The sequence below is a fragment of the Rhopalosiphum padi genome, chromosome 3, assembly GCF_020882245.1.
Source record: "Rhopalosiphum padi isolate XX-2018 chromosome 3, ASM2088224v1, whole genome shotgun sequence".
NCBI classification, from domain to species: Eukaryota; Metazoa; Arthropoda; class Insecta; order Hemiptera; family Aphididae; genus Rhopalosiphum; species Rhopalosiphum padi.
In genome coordinates, this window is record NC_083599.1 from 49,344,678 (window position 1) to 49,357,446 (window position 12,769).

Here is a 12,769-nt window from a genome sequence, read left to right on the forward strand (position 1 = left end):
ATTAATTTAATAAATTTGAAAATTGGAGTTTGTTTTCATTTTTGAATAAAAAAAAATATAAATAAATTAACAATACAAATTTTATTCTTATTATGTTTTCAATTCATGACAATATTTCAAATTACAATCATTTGTTCTTATGCCGTAAGAAAATTAACATAACATTATACATTATATGTATGTATAAATAAAATAAAAAAACATATCATTTATAATATGTGTTATTTTTTCTTCTTGTCTGTTATACATTTAAGACAGAACCATTTTCCTTTAGGCTTGGTAGTTAATTTGACACATGCAAAGTGGAACCATTCAATAGGACACTAAAATAATAAAAGTACACAACTAATTAAATATGATACAAAAAATGAAACACAATATTTACAATAAAAATTAAGAATGTTATTATTTTTTCAATGGTTTAAGTTTTTAATAAAATATTTGTATAAAATAAAAACAATAAATACATAAACAATTAATAAATTAAAATTAAAATTCTTACATCTGGATTATCACAGCCAATCATTTCACCATAAGATACTTGTTTGCATAAACAATACGTCGGTTCATTTGGATCGACAGGCATATCTAATACTTCAGCCGAGTGTGCAATTCCGGCACCAACTAATGCACCAGTAAGGGAACTAGTTTCTACTGTAACGCTGGTTACACTATTTGTAGGGTTGTCATTAATCTTTTCATGTCCTTCTGGAAGCAATACACATAAAGAAATAGCTAAATACATTGGAATTATAATATGATATAATGCAGAACACCTACGTTTTTGTGAATTTTCTTCTATATTTCTTGTAGCACTAATGGCTCTGTCTTGAATTTCAGCTCCAAAGCGTGCTAAACCTGAATCAAATTTTCTAACATGTTTATCTACCTGTAAGGTATAATAGAATAGAACATTTTTAGGGTAATGTTAATAATTCAAAATCAACATACCAATTCATAAGTTTGTATAGACAATTGAACTTTATCATCAGCATATCCTTTTGCTTTGTCAAACATACTTTGTATGATGGTCATCATTTCGCGTTTTTTATCTGCTGTGTATCCCTTGACATTTGACATATAATCGTCTGACAGTTTGTCAATGGTACGCATCAGTTCTTGTACTCTGGAGTCAAGATCTCGCATCAGAGTGAAGTTTCGTTGTAACTCAACAGGAAGATTCTTTAAATCTAAAATATGGTTCTAATAGTACCTCATTTAAATGCAAAATTTAAAAAAACTTACTGTCCAGATAGTGCTCCAAGTTAAGCGAAGAAGACATTTTTGTTATTTTATGATCCAGCTGAGAATTATTGAAGAAAAAAATAAGTGTAAGATACTTGTAAACAACAACAAACGGGAATTTAGTATTTACAAGGATTACATTAGCAATAATCCAATAATTACTAGCCGAAACAGTACTACCACAACAGCGAGTCAAAAACGACAATTCCACCAACATTCAACACATTGATAATAATTTTTTATTTTAATTAAATAATTAATTAATTAATTTTAATTCGTCATACATTTTAAATAAAATATAATATACTAAAGTTTAATATAATATAGTTAAATACATATAATATAATATAACATAATACGACAAGCACTAAAAAGGCATGATCCGGCAGAGCTCACACTTTTATATCAATATAAATAGAAAGGACAGGTGATGTTTAACAAAGTGTTAAAATATCAAAGAGAACACTGACCAGTTTCACAATATAAATTTTGAAATTGAGTAAATACTGCGTGACCCGGTACCGTCGACCGATAAACCACGAATTTTGGAAAAAATATTTGAACTTGTTCCGGCAGACCTCACGCTTTTAAACCTATATAAATATAAAGGGCAGGTGAAGGCTAACAAAGTGTTAAAATGTCTAAGGGAACACTTTGACCAGTTTCGATATATAAATTTTGAAATTAGGTAAGCATTCAATTTAACCTTAACCCAAAGTAATGTTATTTAAATCATCTAGTTACCATAGATGTATTAAACAATTATAATTTGATACTATTATGTACAAATCAGAAATATTTTTGATGTCATACTATATTGAAAAGCAGCAATATTAAATTTTTGTACAAGTGTATTCATTAGTTACAATTATTTTACTTTTAAATTCTACAAAACATTTTGTTAGATTTTTACTATCTATTATGGCTTATCATAATTATTGTTTCTTATCATGTGTTATAAGTTTATATCACGGCTATAGATATCTATAGCCGTGGTTTATATTTCATATCTTTTTGTATTTTTATATTCATGTCTGTATTTAAGTTTGAACTGTAAATTGCTTTCAAATATTTTGAAATATGAATGAAGTGTGTCTGTTAGTTTTTATTTGATTGTTTCCATTTTTTAATTATTCAGTGTTGTCCATGTTCTAGTTGTCATATTAAGATTTTCGTTCTCTTCATAGTGTGTATTAGAGAAATTTTATCATCCAACCATTATATATATATTTAACTGACAAATTTTTTTTTTCAGATGGCAGTATAGCAGATCACTCAAGATATACTGAGACTCTTATTCTCTAACCATTATACATTTCTAACTGACATTTTTTCAGATTGCAGTATAGCTGATCATTCAAGGCATGCTGAGACATTAATTAACATGTTTGCTACTTAGGAAAGTTTCAACATCTTACATTTTAAATGGACTAGAAGATTGCGATAAAATTAAAGATTTTATACAATGTACATGTAATGGGTATTAAATGTAATTGTAATATTTAAATTCAATAAAATACAATCATTATATACGAAAATCAATTTTGAATAGACATTCTACCAGCCTACTTAGTAGATTTGATAGAATTATTATGAATAAAGTAATTTATTTTATTATGTCATAAGTACAGCAGTTGGTTACTCATTTTTGCGAGAAAATAAATTCATTTGTATATACCATTAAATGTATTAAATATAGTAATATATACTATATCTTTTATATGCCTGCGAATATTTTTTAATTATAAAATAAAAAATCTTTAGTCATCTTTATTTTGCTATTTGATTTCGACCGAATTTGAACTTTAAATGTGTTTAGCCATTAATTGTCTTTGTACATTTTTAGATTTTATGATTTCAATCTTATGAACTACAACTACTTACTTTTAACTGCTTATAAAACACTGTATTCCCAATTTAGTGTCATGAAACACAGACCATTAGGTTAAGTATATGATTCTTATTTACCATTACTAACTTGCATATATATTATGTAAGCTGATACTTCATAAACACCATAAAACATGTTTTTAAATGATAATTTCGAATGGTATTTTAAATTCATATTTTTAACTGCTTATAAAACACAGTATTCTCAAGTTATTCTCTAACCATTAAACATATATAACTGACTACATTTTTTCAGATGGTAGTACAACAGATCACTCAAGGCATTCTGAGACATGATTCCACATTTCTACCACTTATGACTATATCAACATCCTATGCTGAAAATGGACTCGAAGATACTAAGAATAATATTGTATTTATACAATGTGCGTGTAATGGTTATTGAATAGAATTGATAGTAAATTAGTAGCTGTTAAACAATTGAAATTTGTTAAATATCCGAATAAAATATTAGTAAATACCTTTAGCTTGTAATTTTCATTCTTAAAATTTACCTATGCTATAAAGATCTTTTACTTTTTACTTTATTTAAATAATCATTATAAAACACCACTCAAATATTAAGTTAATGTTTAGATGCATGAAAAATAGTTTAAAAAAATGATTCTGATTTACCATTATTATCTTTCATAATATGTTTCATTTTACCTGTTATTTTGAATACACTAAAAAACATGTTTTTATATGATAATTTTGACAAATATTAAAAATTCCTATTTTAAACTGCTTATAAAACAATCAATTATTGAATGTATACACCGACAGAGGGCGTGAGCGTCGCCGCAGTGGGGACGACATCAGCGTTTGCGTGTACTTGTTAATTTAATATTGGTTTTTGATTTGTAAAGGCCGTTAAATGTATCAAATATAGTATATAGTTATATATTCTATAACTTTTATATGCCTACAAATATTTTTTAATTATAAAAAAGAAAATCATTAGTCATCTTTATTTTGCTATGTGATTTCGACTGAATTTGAACTTTAAATGTGTTTAACCATTAATTGCCTTTGTACATTTTTAGATTTTATGATTTCAATCTTATAAACTACAACTACTTATGAAAAATCATGTATAAATTTCTCAAAACTTAAAATTACAAGCAAGACAACTATTAACTAAAAAATAGTTGGTTTTTTTGTGATTTTGATAAATGTCAAAATATAGACTTATAATAAAAAATATGACTTATGAGGTAAAGTTTTATGGACATTTGTGATCTATTTTTTGTTTAAATTTTGATAATATTAGTGATCATAATATATTCAAATGCTTAATCATTATAGCCAGGTTGTCAGATCCTTTCTTTCGTCAATAAAAGGGGTTTATATAGGCAAGTTCTATACAATTAAATTATTTTTGAAATTTAAAATATTGGTTGATTCTTCTATTATTCTATCTCTATGAAAGAATTTATTTTATCATATTGTATACCTCAAATAGTGAAAGTGAGCGCATAATGTATTTTATTGTATTGGCATACAGATTTGAAGGTGTTTTGTATAGGCAACCCTACCACAAGTTCAATATTTCGCGATTTACTATTTTTCCTCACAAACCATTGCATAATATATAAAAATTGTCTACTCATTTATAATTGTGTAACAGTGTCCATCCAAATTCTGATTTTTTCATGAAATTTTATCATAAAACTCAATCTATTATAAGTTATTACGTTATCAAAAATCTAACTCCAAAACTAAATCCTTTAATGCTGGCCCCATCTAGATAAAATGTTCAAGGATCGACCCATATGCGTCTCTAGATGATCTTCCAATTAGTAAAAGTTTTTCAACTCAATTATTTAGACGGTAAATAGTGATTTAAATACAAGTTTTAAAAAAAAAATTGGCGGGAAATTTGATTTTAGCAATTTCTTAATTTTAAAATTTAATTTAACATTCTTTAGAACAGAAATTTGATCTCGAGATGTCACTGCGTTGTACCTCCAGGATTTCAAGAAGATACGACCAATATTAAAAAGGTTAGTATTCCAAGCTGAATCTCAAAATCTATAGATGACTATCATAATAACAACATTTTATATCATGTGTTAAAATAACCAGTTGTAGAATGTGAAGTTTTAAAAAAGTTATGTTATACTATACAAAACTTTTTTAAATATTTATTTTATTTACTTAGGTATTGCATATCTGCATATTCAACATTGCTTAAGACAGTTTCTTTAATAAATCTGGTTTCGAAGTAAATAATTATATTTTTCAGTTATAAAAATTTAACATTACCCTAAACGGTATAATAATACTGAACTTTCTAAATTGTAATTAACAATAGCAACAAAAAACTGTGAACAATTACGACTTATTAGTACAATTTGTAAGAAATGTATTCGCAAACGTCAAAATCATATTATATTCGATGTAAATAAAACAACTACATTACTTATTATACGTAAAAATTACAATAGGTAGACTTTAAATACCTTTTCAAAAGCTTAAATATTCTTAATTTTATAGTGTGTTTTATTATTATCTATGAGTACTATTATTAGTATACTGTATATTCGCATTAATTGTTAAATTTTAGGAAGGCATTCATATTTAGTAAAACCCTATACTCTATAGTTAAGTATAACATTATTTTATAATATGAACGTCATATACAATAAATGTTTTATTTAAAATCTATTACATAAGTTTGTTCATGTTTCAACGTTTGGAAATTATGCCATCAGCATAAAAAATAGTTTATTTAGAAGGAGTTTTTCATCAAATCACATCGAGAATCATGCGGCAATGATATGATGTATAATGATTTTGAAAAATTCGTACGTAAAAACTATTGTCTCTACAGCTATAAAAGTTACGTCCTTAGACAATGGTTAGGCCCCACCAAAAATTCCCCCGTAATTGTGGTACCTTCGACCCCCCCCCCCCCCCCCAAATATATTTTTGGAAAATCTCAGTAGTCGTTCGACGTGTCTGTAACTCAAGATTCTGGTATTTTGGAGGATCCTGATCAAAATTTGAGTCTTTTAATCGAGTGTTACTCTGCCTGGTTTTGATGTAGAGGCATAGTTTCTTCACGGAAAGTTTTGTTTAAAGTCGTTTTACATAAATTCTTTCGGTGGTCGGAGGGTCCTATAGCTCCTTGTTCCCCCCATGGATATATAAAAAAATGTTTAGTATTTGTTCCACGTTACTGGAATTCATAGGTTCGGTTTTTTGTAGGTCGGTGATAAAAATCGGCGTCGTGTGGTGACACTGTAGGAGCCTTTTTTACCCCTTTTTTTAGCGTCGGAAGTTAGGATTTTGCAGTTTTTGTACTTTGCGCCACGGAACACTTATATTTTGGGTGGTTAGAGCAGTTTTTTCTACGCATTGTTTAGACAGTATTGTAAAAAATCGAACGGTACCATAACCGAAGAAATAGGACGTTTTGTTGGGAAGTTATGATTTTCTTTTACTTTTTGAGCACTGATTTTACGTATTTTCCGAATTTTTTGAAATTAAGTTTTTGTTCAATCTTTTCGAAATTTAAGTGCTGACTCATAAATGCTATGACGAGTTATAATGGTACTATGGTAAAAATGCGTAGGATCATTATTTACCCTGTAATCGGGGTGCAAAAATAGTTGAAAATCGTATTTTTACTTAGCTTTTGCGTGTAGTTGTTGTTCATTTAATAAAGATTTTTCATATTATAAAGGAATTGTTCATATTTTACGCCAAAGTTGACACATGTAAGAGTCTTGATCCTGGACTACTAGATTAAGAAAACGATTCTAATTTATCATTTGTAACTTTCTTATGTTTCACTTAACCTGATATTTTTACTCCATAAAAACTATAAAATATAATTTTGACGAATAATACAAATTCATATTGAAAAGGAGCAATTTTCAGTTGTTGTACAAATGTATTCTTTAGTTACACTTATAAGACGTTTAAATTCTATAAAACATTCTGGTATATTTGTACTATCTATTATGGTTTATCATAATTATTATTTCTTATCATCTGTTATAATTTTTATATTTCATATCTTTTGCAATTTTACATTGGTATTTGTATTTAAATTTCAACTGTAAATTGTTTTCAAATATTTTGTAATAAAAATGAATTTTGTCCAATAGTTTATGTTTTGATTGTTTCCATTTCTGAATTATTCACTGTCGTCCACGTACTAGTTGTTATATAAAAATGTTCGTTCTCCTTATGTACAAGTGTAGTATTTAGTTACATACAAATTCAACAAAATATTCTGTAGATTTGTACTACCTTTTATTGCTTATCATTTTTTATTATTTCTCCAACCATTATACATATTTAACTGACTATTTTGTTTTAGATGCCAGTACAGCAGATCACTCAAGGCATGCTTAGACATGATTTGGCATTCATCCCACTTTTGAAAGTATCAACATTGTACGTTGAAAATGAACTAGAAGATACTGAAAATAATAATATTTCTATGCAATGTTGAATGTACGTGTAATGGGTATTGAATGTAATTGATAGTAAATTAATAGTAATGTAAGAATTGAAATTTGTTAAAAATCTCAATGAAGGATTGGTAAACACCTTTTGCTTGTAATTTTCATTCTTAAAACTTGCCTTAGCTATAAAAATCTTTTTATTTTTGCTACGTTTATTTCATTGTTAGTTTTTAATGTAACCATAACCCAAAGTAATGTTATTATATTAAGTTAAAACATCTTGTATGTCTTTAATCTTTTTCATGTTTGCAGCTACATGGTTGTTATATACAATATAAATACTTATTATTTACAATAATACACACATATATATACATATTCTATGATATCTATTGCTGTTAAAGTAATTAATTTTTCCATAAGTAAAACCATTGACTATAAAAACTAAATAGTACTATTTATAATCAATGGTAAACCTGTAGGTTGATATACTTTTTTGCAAAAATATTTCATTAATTATTAATTATATTATAATAACATTTATTATTTTTATAGTATATTATATCAACTTTGAACTTAAGTAATTCAAAATGTAAGAATAATATCTATCTGCAACTATAAGTACTATAAAAGGTAAAACAGTAAAAATAAGATCCATAGTATAATTATCTATTTATACCTTAAAAATAAATTTAAAACATCATTACGTATTGTATAAATAATAATAATATAATAATAATAATGTTTTTAATTATAAAAATAATTAACAATGTTATTTATCTTTTTAATAAGTAATTTTGTCTAAATTTTAATTTAAAATGACTATATAAAAATAATTGTCTGAATATTTTTTTTAGATATTATAGTTTCAGTATGATTGTATGAACTACTATAAGAAATCTTGTATTCAATAGAAAATATTCTAACTAGAAAATAGTTTTAAATTTTTTGGCGATTTTGATATGCATATAACTACTTTGCTAATGATTATTTTATAAAGTACTGAGAAACGTCTACTTATGATCTAAAATATCCCCGCTTACCAGATACCTCTTTTAAAGTTGATAGACGAAGGTGGGAACATATTTTCTACTAGAAAAAGCATTTGCGTTTCAATGTTTCAAACAAAAATACACAATTACACTAAAGAAGAATGTTTCTTGTCACAACAGTGATAAATACATTATGACAGTTCTCGAGCATAACGAGCATTCAAGTATAGATAAACAAGCAAGTATTCAACATTCGTAGATATTACATTTATATAGTACCTACTACAGTACTACCTATCATGATAGTAGAATAGATTTTAATTTTTCCATTTATTTAATATTCATTTCACAGTGCTCATAATTATTAATTACTCTTACATACTTAATATTAATTATTTTTGGTCACTTAATATTTATGTCAAACACCTCAATATTATGAAACACCTCATTTTTATTTGTTTTAATGTTTTTTTATTTAATATTTTTTATATTTGTTGATTTTAGTTAAATATTCTAAGTTGTCATTTTTTAGAATCAAATGTTACTGCATAAAAAACGCCTTGCATACTATTTCCTGGCAAGTTTTTCATTCACTCTAGGATGCACATTAACGTTGTTCGTTTTGCATCCAATGACATTAAAACCAAACACTTCATCAAATTGTAGTTGTCATATCAGCTGTAAAAAATGTAAATCGTAGAGATGCTATACATAAAACATGGGCTCAAACAAAAGGAGACTTTAAAACATTTTTTGTTGTATCAAAAGACAAATCTTTAAATGCTGAAAAGCTGGTTCATGAAGACTTATTGGAGGTATGAAAAGGATGAGTATAAACTACTCACTCATAAAATAATAGCATAATTTTCCAGTGTATATCATATAAACTTTGATTATCTGTGAACATGTGATGTCTAATGACGATTCTTTTGTCAATATGCCATTAATAGTCAATGATCTAGAACATATGCCTAAAAAAAAGGTTCTACTGGAGATATTTTGATGGTAATGCAAACATTAAAAAAAGAGGTAAATTTAAAGAAACTGATTGGATAGCGTGTGGTAGATATTTACCATATGCATTGGGAGGAGGCTATGTTTTATCCAAAGATCTTTTCATCTAAATATTGAAGAATCAAGATTACCTAAGGTAAGCTTTGATCATAGTAGCATAATAAAATATAAAGTAATAAGAAAATATTGATATTAAGTTAAGTAAATTCATTATGTAATAGCTAACCAATTATAACGGTTTTATTAAAATGATTGATTAACAATCCTAATTCTTGTTGTCTATTTTTATTTTTCAGTTTTATGTTAGATGTTTCGGTTGGCGCTTTGTTAAATCCATTAAATATTACTAGAAAACATGACCGGCGATTTGACACAGAATGGTATAGTCGTGGATGTCAAAATGATTATTTAGTAACACATAAACGTAGTCCTGAAATGATGAGAATGTACTGCTCAAACATTATTCAGACTGGAAAACTATGTGATAGAGAGTTCAAAAACATGGCTTCTTACGAGTATAACTGGTCAGTGATGCCATCTGAATGTTGTGTCAGAAATTTGCCTTTAATTCCATAAATACATTTTTCAACATAAATATACTGGTGTAATTATTAATTTAATAAATTTGAAAATTGGAGTTTGTTTTCATTTTTGAATAAAAAAAAAATATAAATAAATTAACAATACAAATTTTATATCCGCCATCCCCCACCCCCGGGGCATGGCAGAAACCTACAGACGCCCCATTCGAAATTCTGCCAAAACAAACACACGTGTTCCATAACCCCACAGTTCCAAACCCTACAGTACCACAACCTACAGCTAATGACCTCAGTTGTCGAAGCTTAAAAAAAAAAAAAAATTTTATATTGAAATTAAATTTTATTCTTAATATGTTTTCAATTCATGACAATATTTCAAATTACAATCATTTGTTCTTATGCCGTAAGAAAATTAACATAACATTATACATTATATGTATGTATAAATAAAATAAAATAACTTATATAATTTTTAATATGTGTTATTTTTTCTTCTTGTCTGTTATACATTTAAGACAGAACCATTTTCCTTTAGGCTTGGTAGTTAATTTGACACATGCAAAGTGGAACCATTCAATAGAGGACACTAAAATAATAAAAGTACACAACTAATTAAATATGATACAAAAAATGAAACACAATATTTACAATAAAAATTAAAAATGTTATTATTTTTTCAATGGTTTAAGTTTTTAATAAAATATTTATATAAAATAAAAACAATAAATACATAAACAATTAATAAATTAAAATTCTTACATCTGGATTATCACAGCCAATCATTTCACCATAAGGTACTTGTTTGCATAAACAATACGTCGGTTCATTTGGATCGACAGGCATATCTAATACTTCAGCCGAGTGTGCAATTCCGGCACCAACTAATGCACCAGTAAGGGAACTAGTTTCTACTGTAACGCTGGTTACACTATTTGTAGGGTTGTCATTAATCTTTTCATGTCCTTCTGGAAGCAATACACATAAAGAAATAGCTAAATACATTGGAATTATAATATGACATAATGCAGAACACCTACGTTTTTGTGAATTTTCTTCTATATTTCTTGTAGCACTAATGGCTTTGTCTTGAATTTCATCTCCAAAGCGTGCTAAACCTGAATCAAATTTTCTAACATGTTTATCTACCTGTAAGGTATAATAGAATAGAACATTTTTAGGGTAATGTTAATAATTCAAAATCAACATACCAATTCATAAGATTGTATAGACAATTGAACTTTATCTTCAGCATATCCTTTCGCTATGTCAAACAGACCTCGTATGATGGTCAATATTTCGCGTTTTTTATCTGCTGTGTATTCCTTGACATTTGAGATATAATCGTCTGACAGTTTGTCAATGGTACGCATCAGTTCTTGTACTCTGGAGTCAAGATCTCGCTTCAGAGTGAAGTTTCGTTGTAACTCAACAGGAAGATTCTTTAAACCTATAATATGGTTCTAATAGTATCTCGTTTAAATGCAAAATTTAAAAAAACTTACTGTCCAGATAGTGCTCCAAGTTAAGCGAAGAAGACATTTTTGTTATTTTATGATTCAGCTGAGAATTATTGAAGAAAAAAATAAGTGTAAGATACTTGTAAACAACAACAAACGAGAATTTAGTATTTACAAGGATTACATTAGCAATAATCCAATAATTACTAGCCGAAACAGTACTACCACAACAGCGAGTCAAAAACGACAATTCCACCAACATTCAACACATTGATAATAATTTTTTATTTTAATTAAATAATTAATTAATCAATTTTAATTCGTCATACATTTTAAATAAAATATAATATACTAAAGTTTAATATAATATAGTTAAATACATATAATATAATATAACATAATACGACAAGCACTAAAAAGGCATGATCCGGCAGAGCTCACACTTTTATATCAATATAAATAGAAAGGACAGGTGATGTTTAACAAAGTGTTAAAATATCAAAGAGAACACTAGCCAGTTTCGATATATAAATTTTGAAATCGAGTAGGCATTCAACTTAACCATAACCCAAAGTAAAGTTATTTAAATTATTTAGATTCTAGTTACCATGGATAGGTGTATTAAACAAATATAATTTGATACTATTATGTACAAATCAGAAATATTTTTGATGTCATACTATATTGAAAAGCAGCAATATTAAATTTTTGTACAAGTGTATTCATTAGTTACAATTATTTTACTTTCAAATTCTACAAAACATTTTGGTAGATTTTTACTATCTATTATGGCTTATCATAATTATTATTTCTTATCATGTGTTAAAGGTTTATATTTCATATCTTTTTGTATTTTTATATTCATGTCTGTATTTAAGTTAGAACTGTAAATTGCTTTCAAATATTTTGAAATATGAATGAAGTGTGTCTGTTAGTTTTTATTTGATTGTTTCCATTTTTTAATTATTCAGTGTTGTCCATGTTCTTGTTGTCATATTAAGATTTTCGTTCTCTTCATAGTGTGTATTAGAGAAATTTTATCATCCAATCATTATATATATTTAACTAGGTAATTTTTTTTTCAGATGGCAGTATAGCAGATCACTCAAGATATGCTGAGACATGATTTCACATTACTACCAAATGGGAATGTATCAACATCCTATGTTGAAAATGGACTATAAGATACTGAAAATAATAATTGTTTT

General features: G+C 26.8%; 2 protein-coding genes and 1 pseudogene across 6 annotated transcripts; 1 reads left to right on the forward strand and 2 right to left on the reverse strand.

Moving 5' to 3' along the window:
* Positions 1-62: 62 nt before the first annotated feature.
* On the reverse strand, positions 63-1,380 carry LOC132926863 (inhibitor of growth protein 5-like). Of its 3 annotated transcripts, none has more exons than XM_060991276.1 (5): positions 1,246-1,380; positions 952-1,190; positions 781-889; positions 503-705; positions 63-323 (listed from the first exon to the last, which is right to left on the reverse strand). In XM_060991276.1, the coding sequence occupies exons 1-5, from the start codon at positions 1,280-1,282 to the stop codon at positions 222-224; spliced, it is 690 nt and encodes a 229-aa protein (XP_060847259.1). In that variant the 5' UTR covers positions 1,283-1,380; the 3' UTR covers positions 63-221. The 3 variants fall into 3 exon arrangements, with proteins under 3 accessions (XP_060847259.1, XP_060847258.1, XP_060847257.1); XM_060991275.1 differs by having other exon boundaries at positions 503-708; XM_060991274.1 differs by having other exon boundaries at positions 503-889.
* A 7,706-nt stretch (positions 1,381-9,086) lies between these two features.
* On the forward strand, positions 9,087-10,138 carry LOC132926862 (beta-1,3-galactosyltransferase 6-like; annotated as a pseudogene).
* Positions 10,139-10,424: 286 nt separating this feature from the next.
* LOC132924569 (inhibitor of growth protein 4-like) lies at positions 10,425-11,758 on the reverse strand. 3 transcript variants are annotated; one of them, XM_060988951.1, is made up of 5 exons: positions 11,607-11,758; positions 11,313-11,551; positions 11,142-11,250; positions 10,864-11,066; positions 10,425-10,690 (listed from the first exon to the last, which is right to left on the reverse strand). In XM_060988951.1, exons 1-5 carry the CDS (start codon positions 11,641-11,643, stop codon positions 10,649-10,651), a joined length of 630 nt encoding a protein of 209 aa, XP_060844934.1. In that variant the 5' UTR covers positions 11,644-11,758; the 3' UTR covers positions 10,425-10,648. The 3 variants fall into 3 exon arrangements, with proteins under 3 accessions (XP_060844934.1, XP_060844933.1, XP_060844931.1); XM_060988950.1 differs by having other exon boundaries at positions 10,864-11,069; XM_060988948.1 differs by having other exon boundaries at positions 10,864-11,250.
* Positions 11,759-12,769: the final 1,011 nt, after the last annotated feature.

Coding starts and splice junctions, on each gene's coding strand:
- LOC132926863 (XM_060991274.1), bottom strand. CDS start 1,282: ATGTCTTCTTCGCTTAACTTGGAGCACTATCTGGACA. Junction 890..951: donor CTATACAAACTTATGAATTG/GTATGTTGATTT, acceptor TATACCTTACAG/GTAGATAAACATGTTAGAAA. Junction 324..502: donor TTGGCTGTGATAATCCAGAT/GTAAGAATTTTA, acceptor TTATTATTTTAG/TGTCCTATTGAATGGTTCCA.
- LOC132924569 (XM_060988948.1), bottom strand. CDS start 11,643: ATGTCTTCTTCGCTTAACTTGGAGCACTATCTGGACA. Junction 11,251..11,312: donor CTATACAATCTTATGAATTG/GTATGTTGATTT, acceptor TATACCTTACAG/GTAGATAAACATGTTAGAAA. Junction 10,691..10,863: donor TTGGCTGTGATAATCCAGAT/GTAAGAATTTTA, acceptor TTATTATTTTAG/TGTCCTCTATTGAATGGTTC.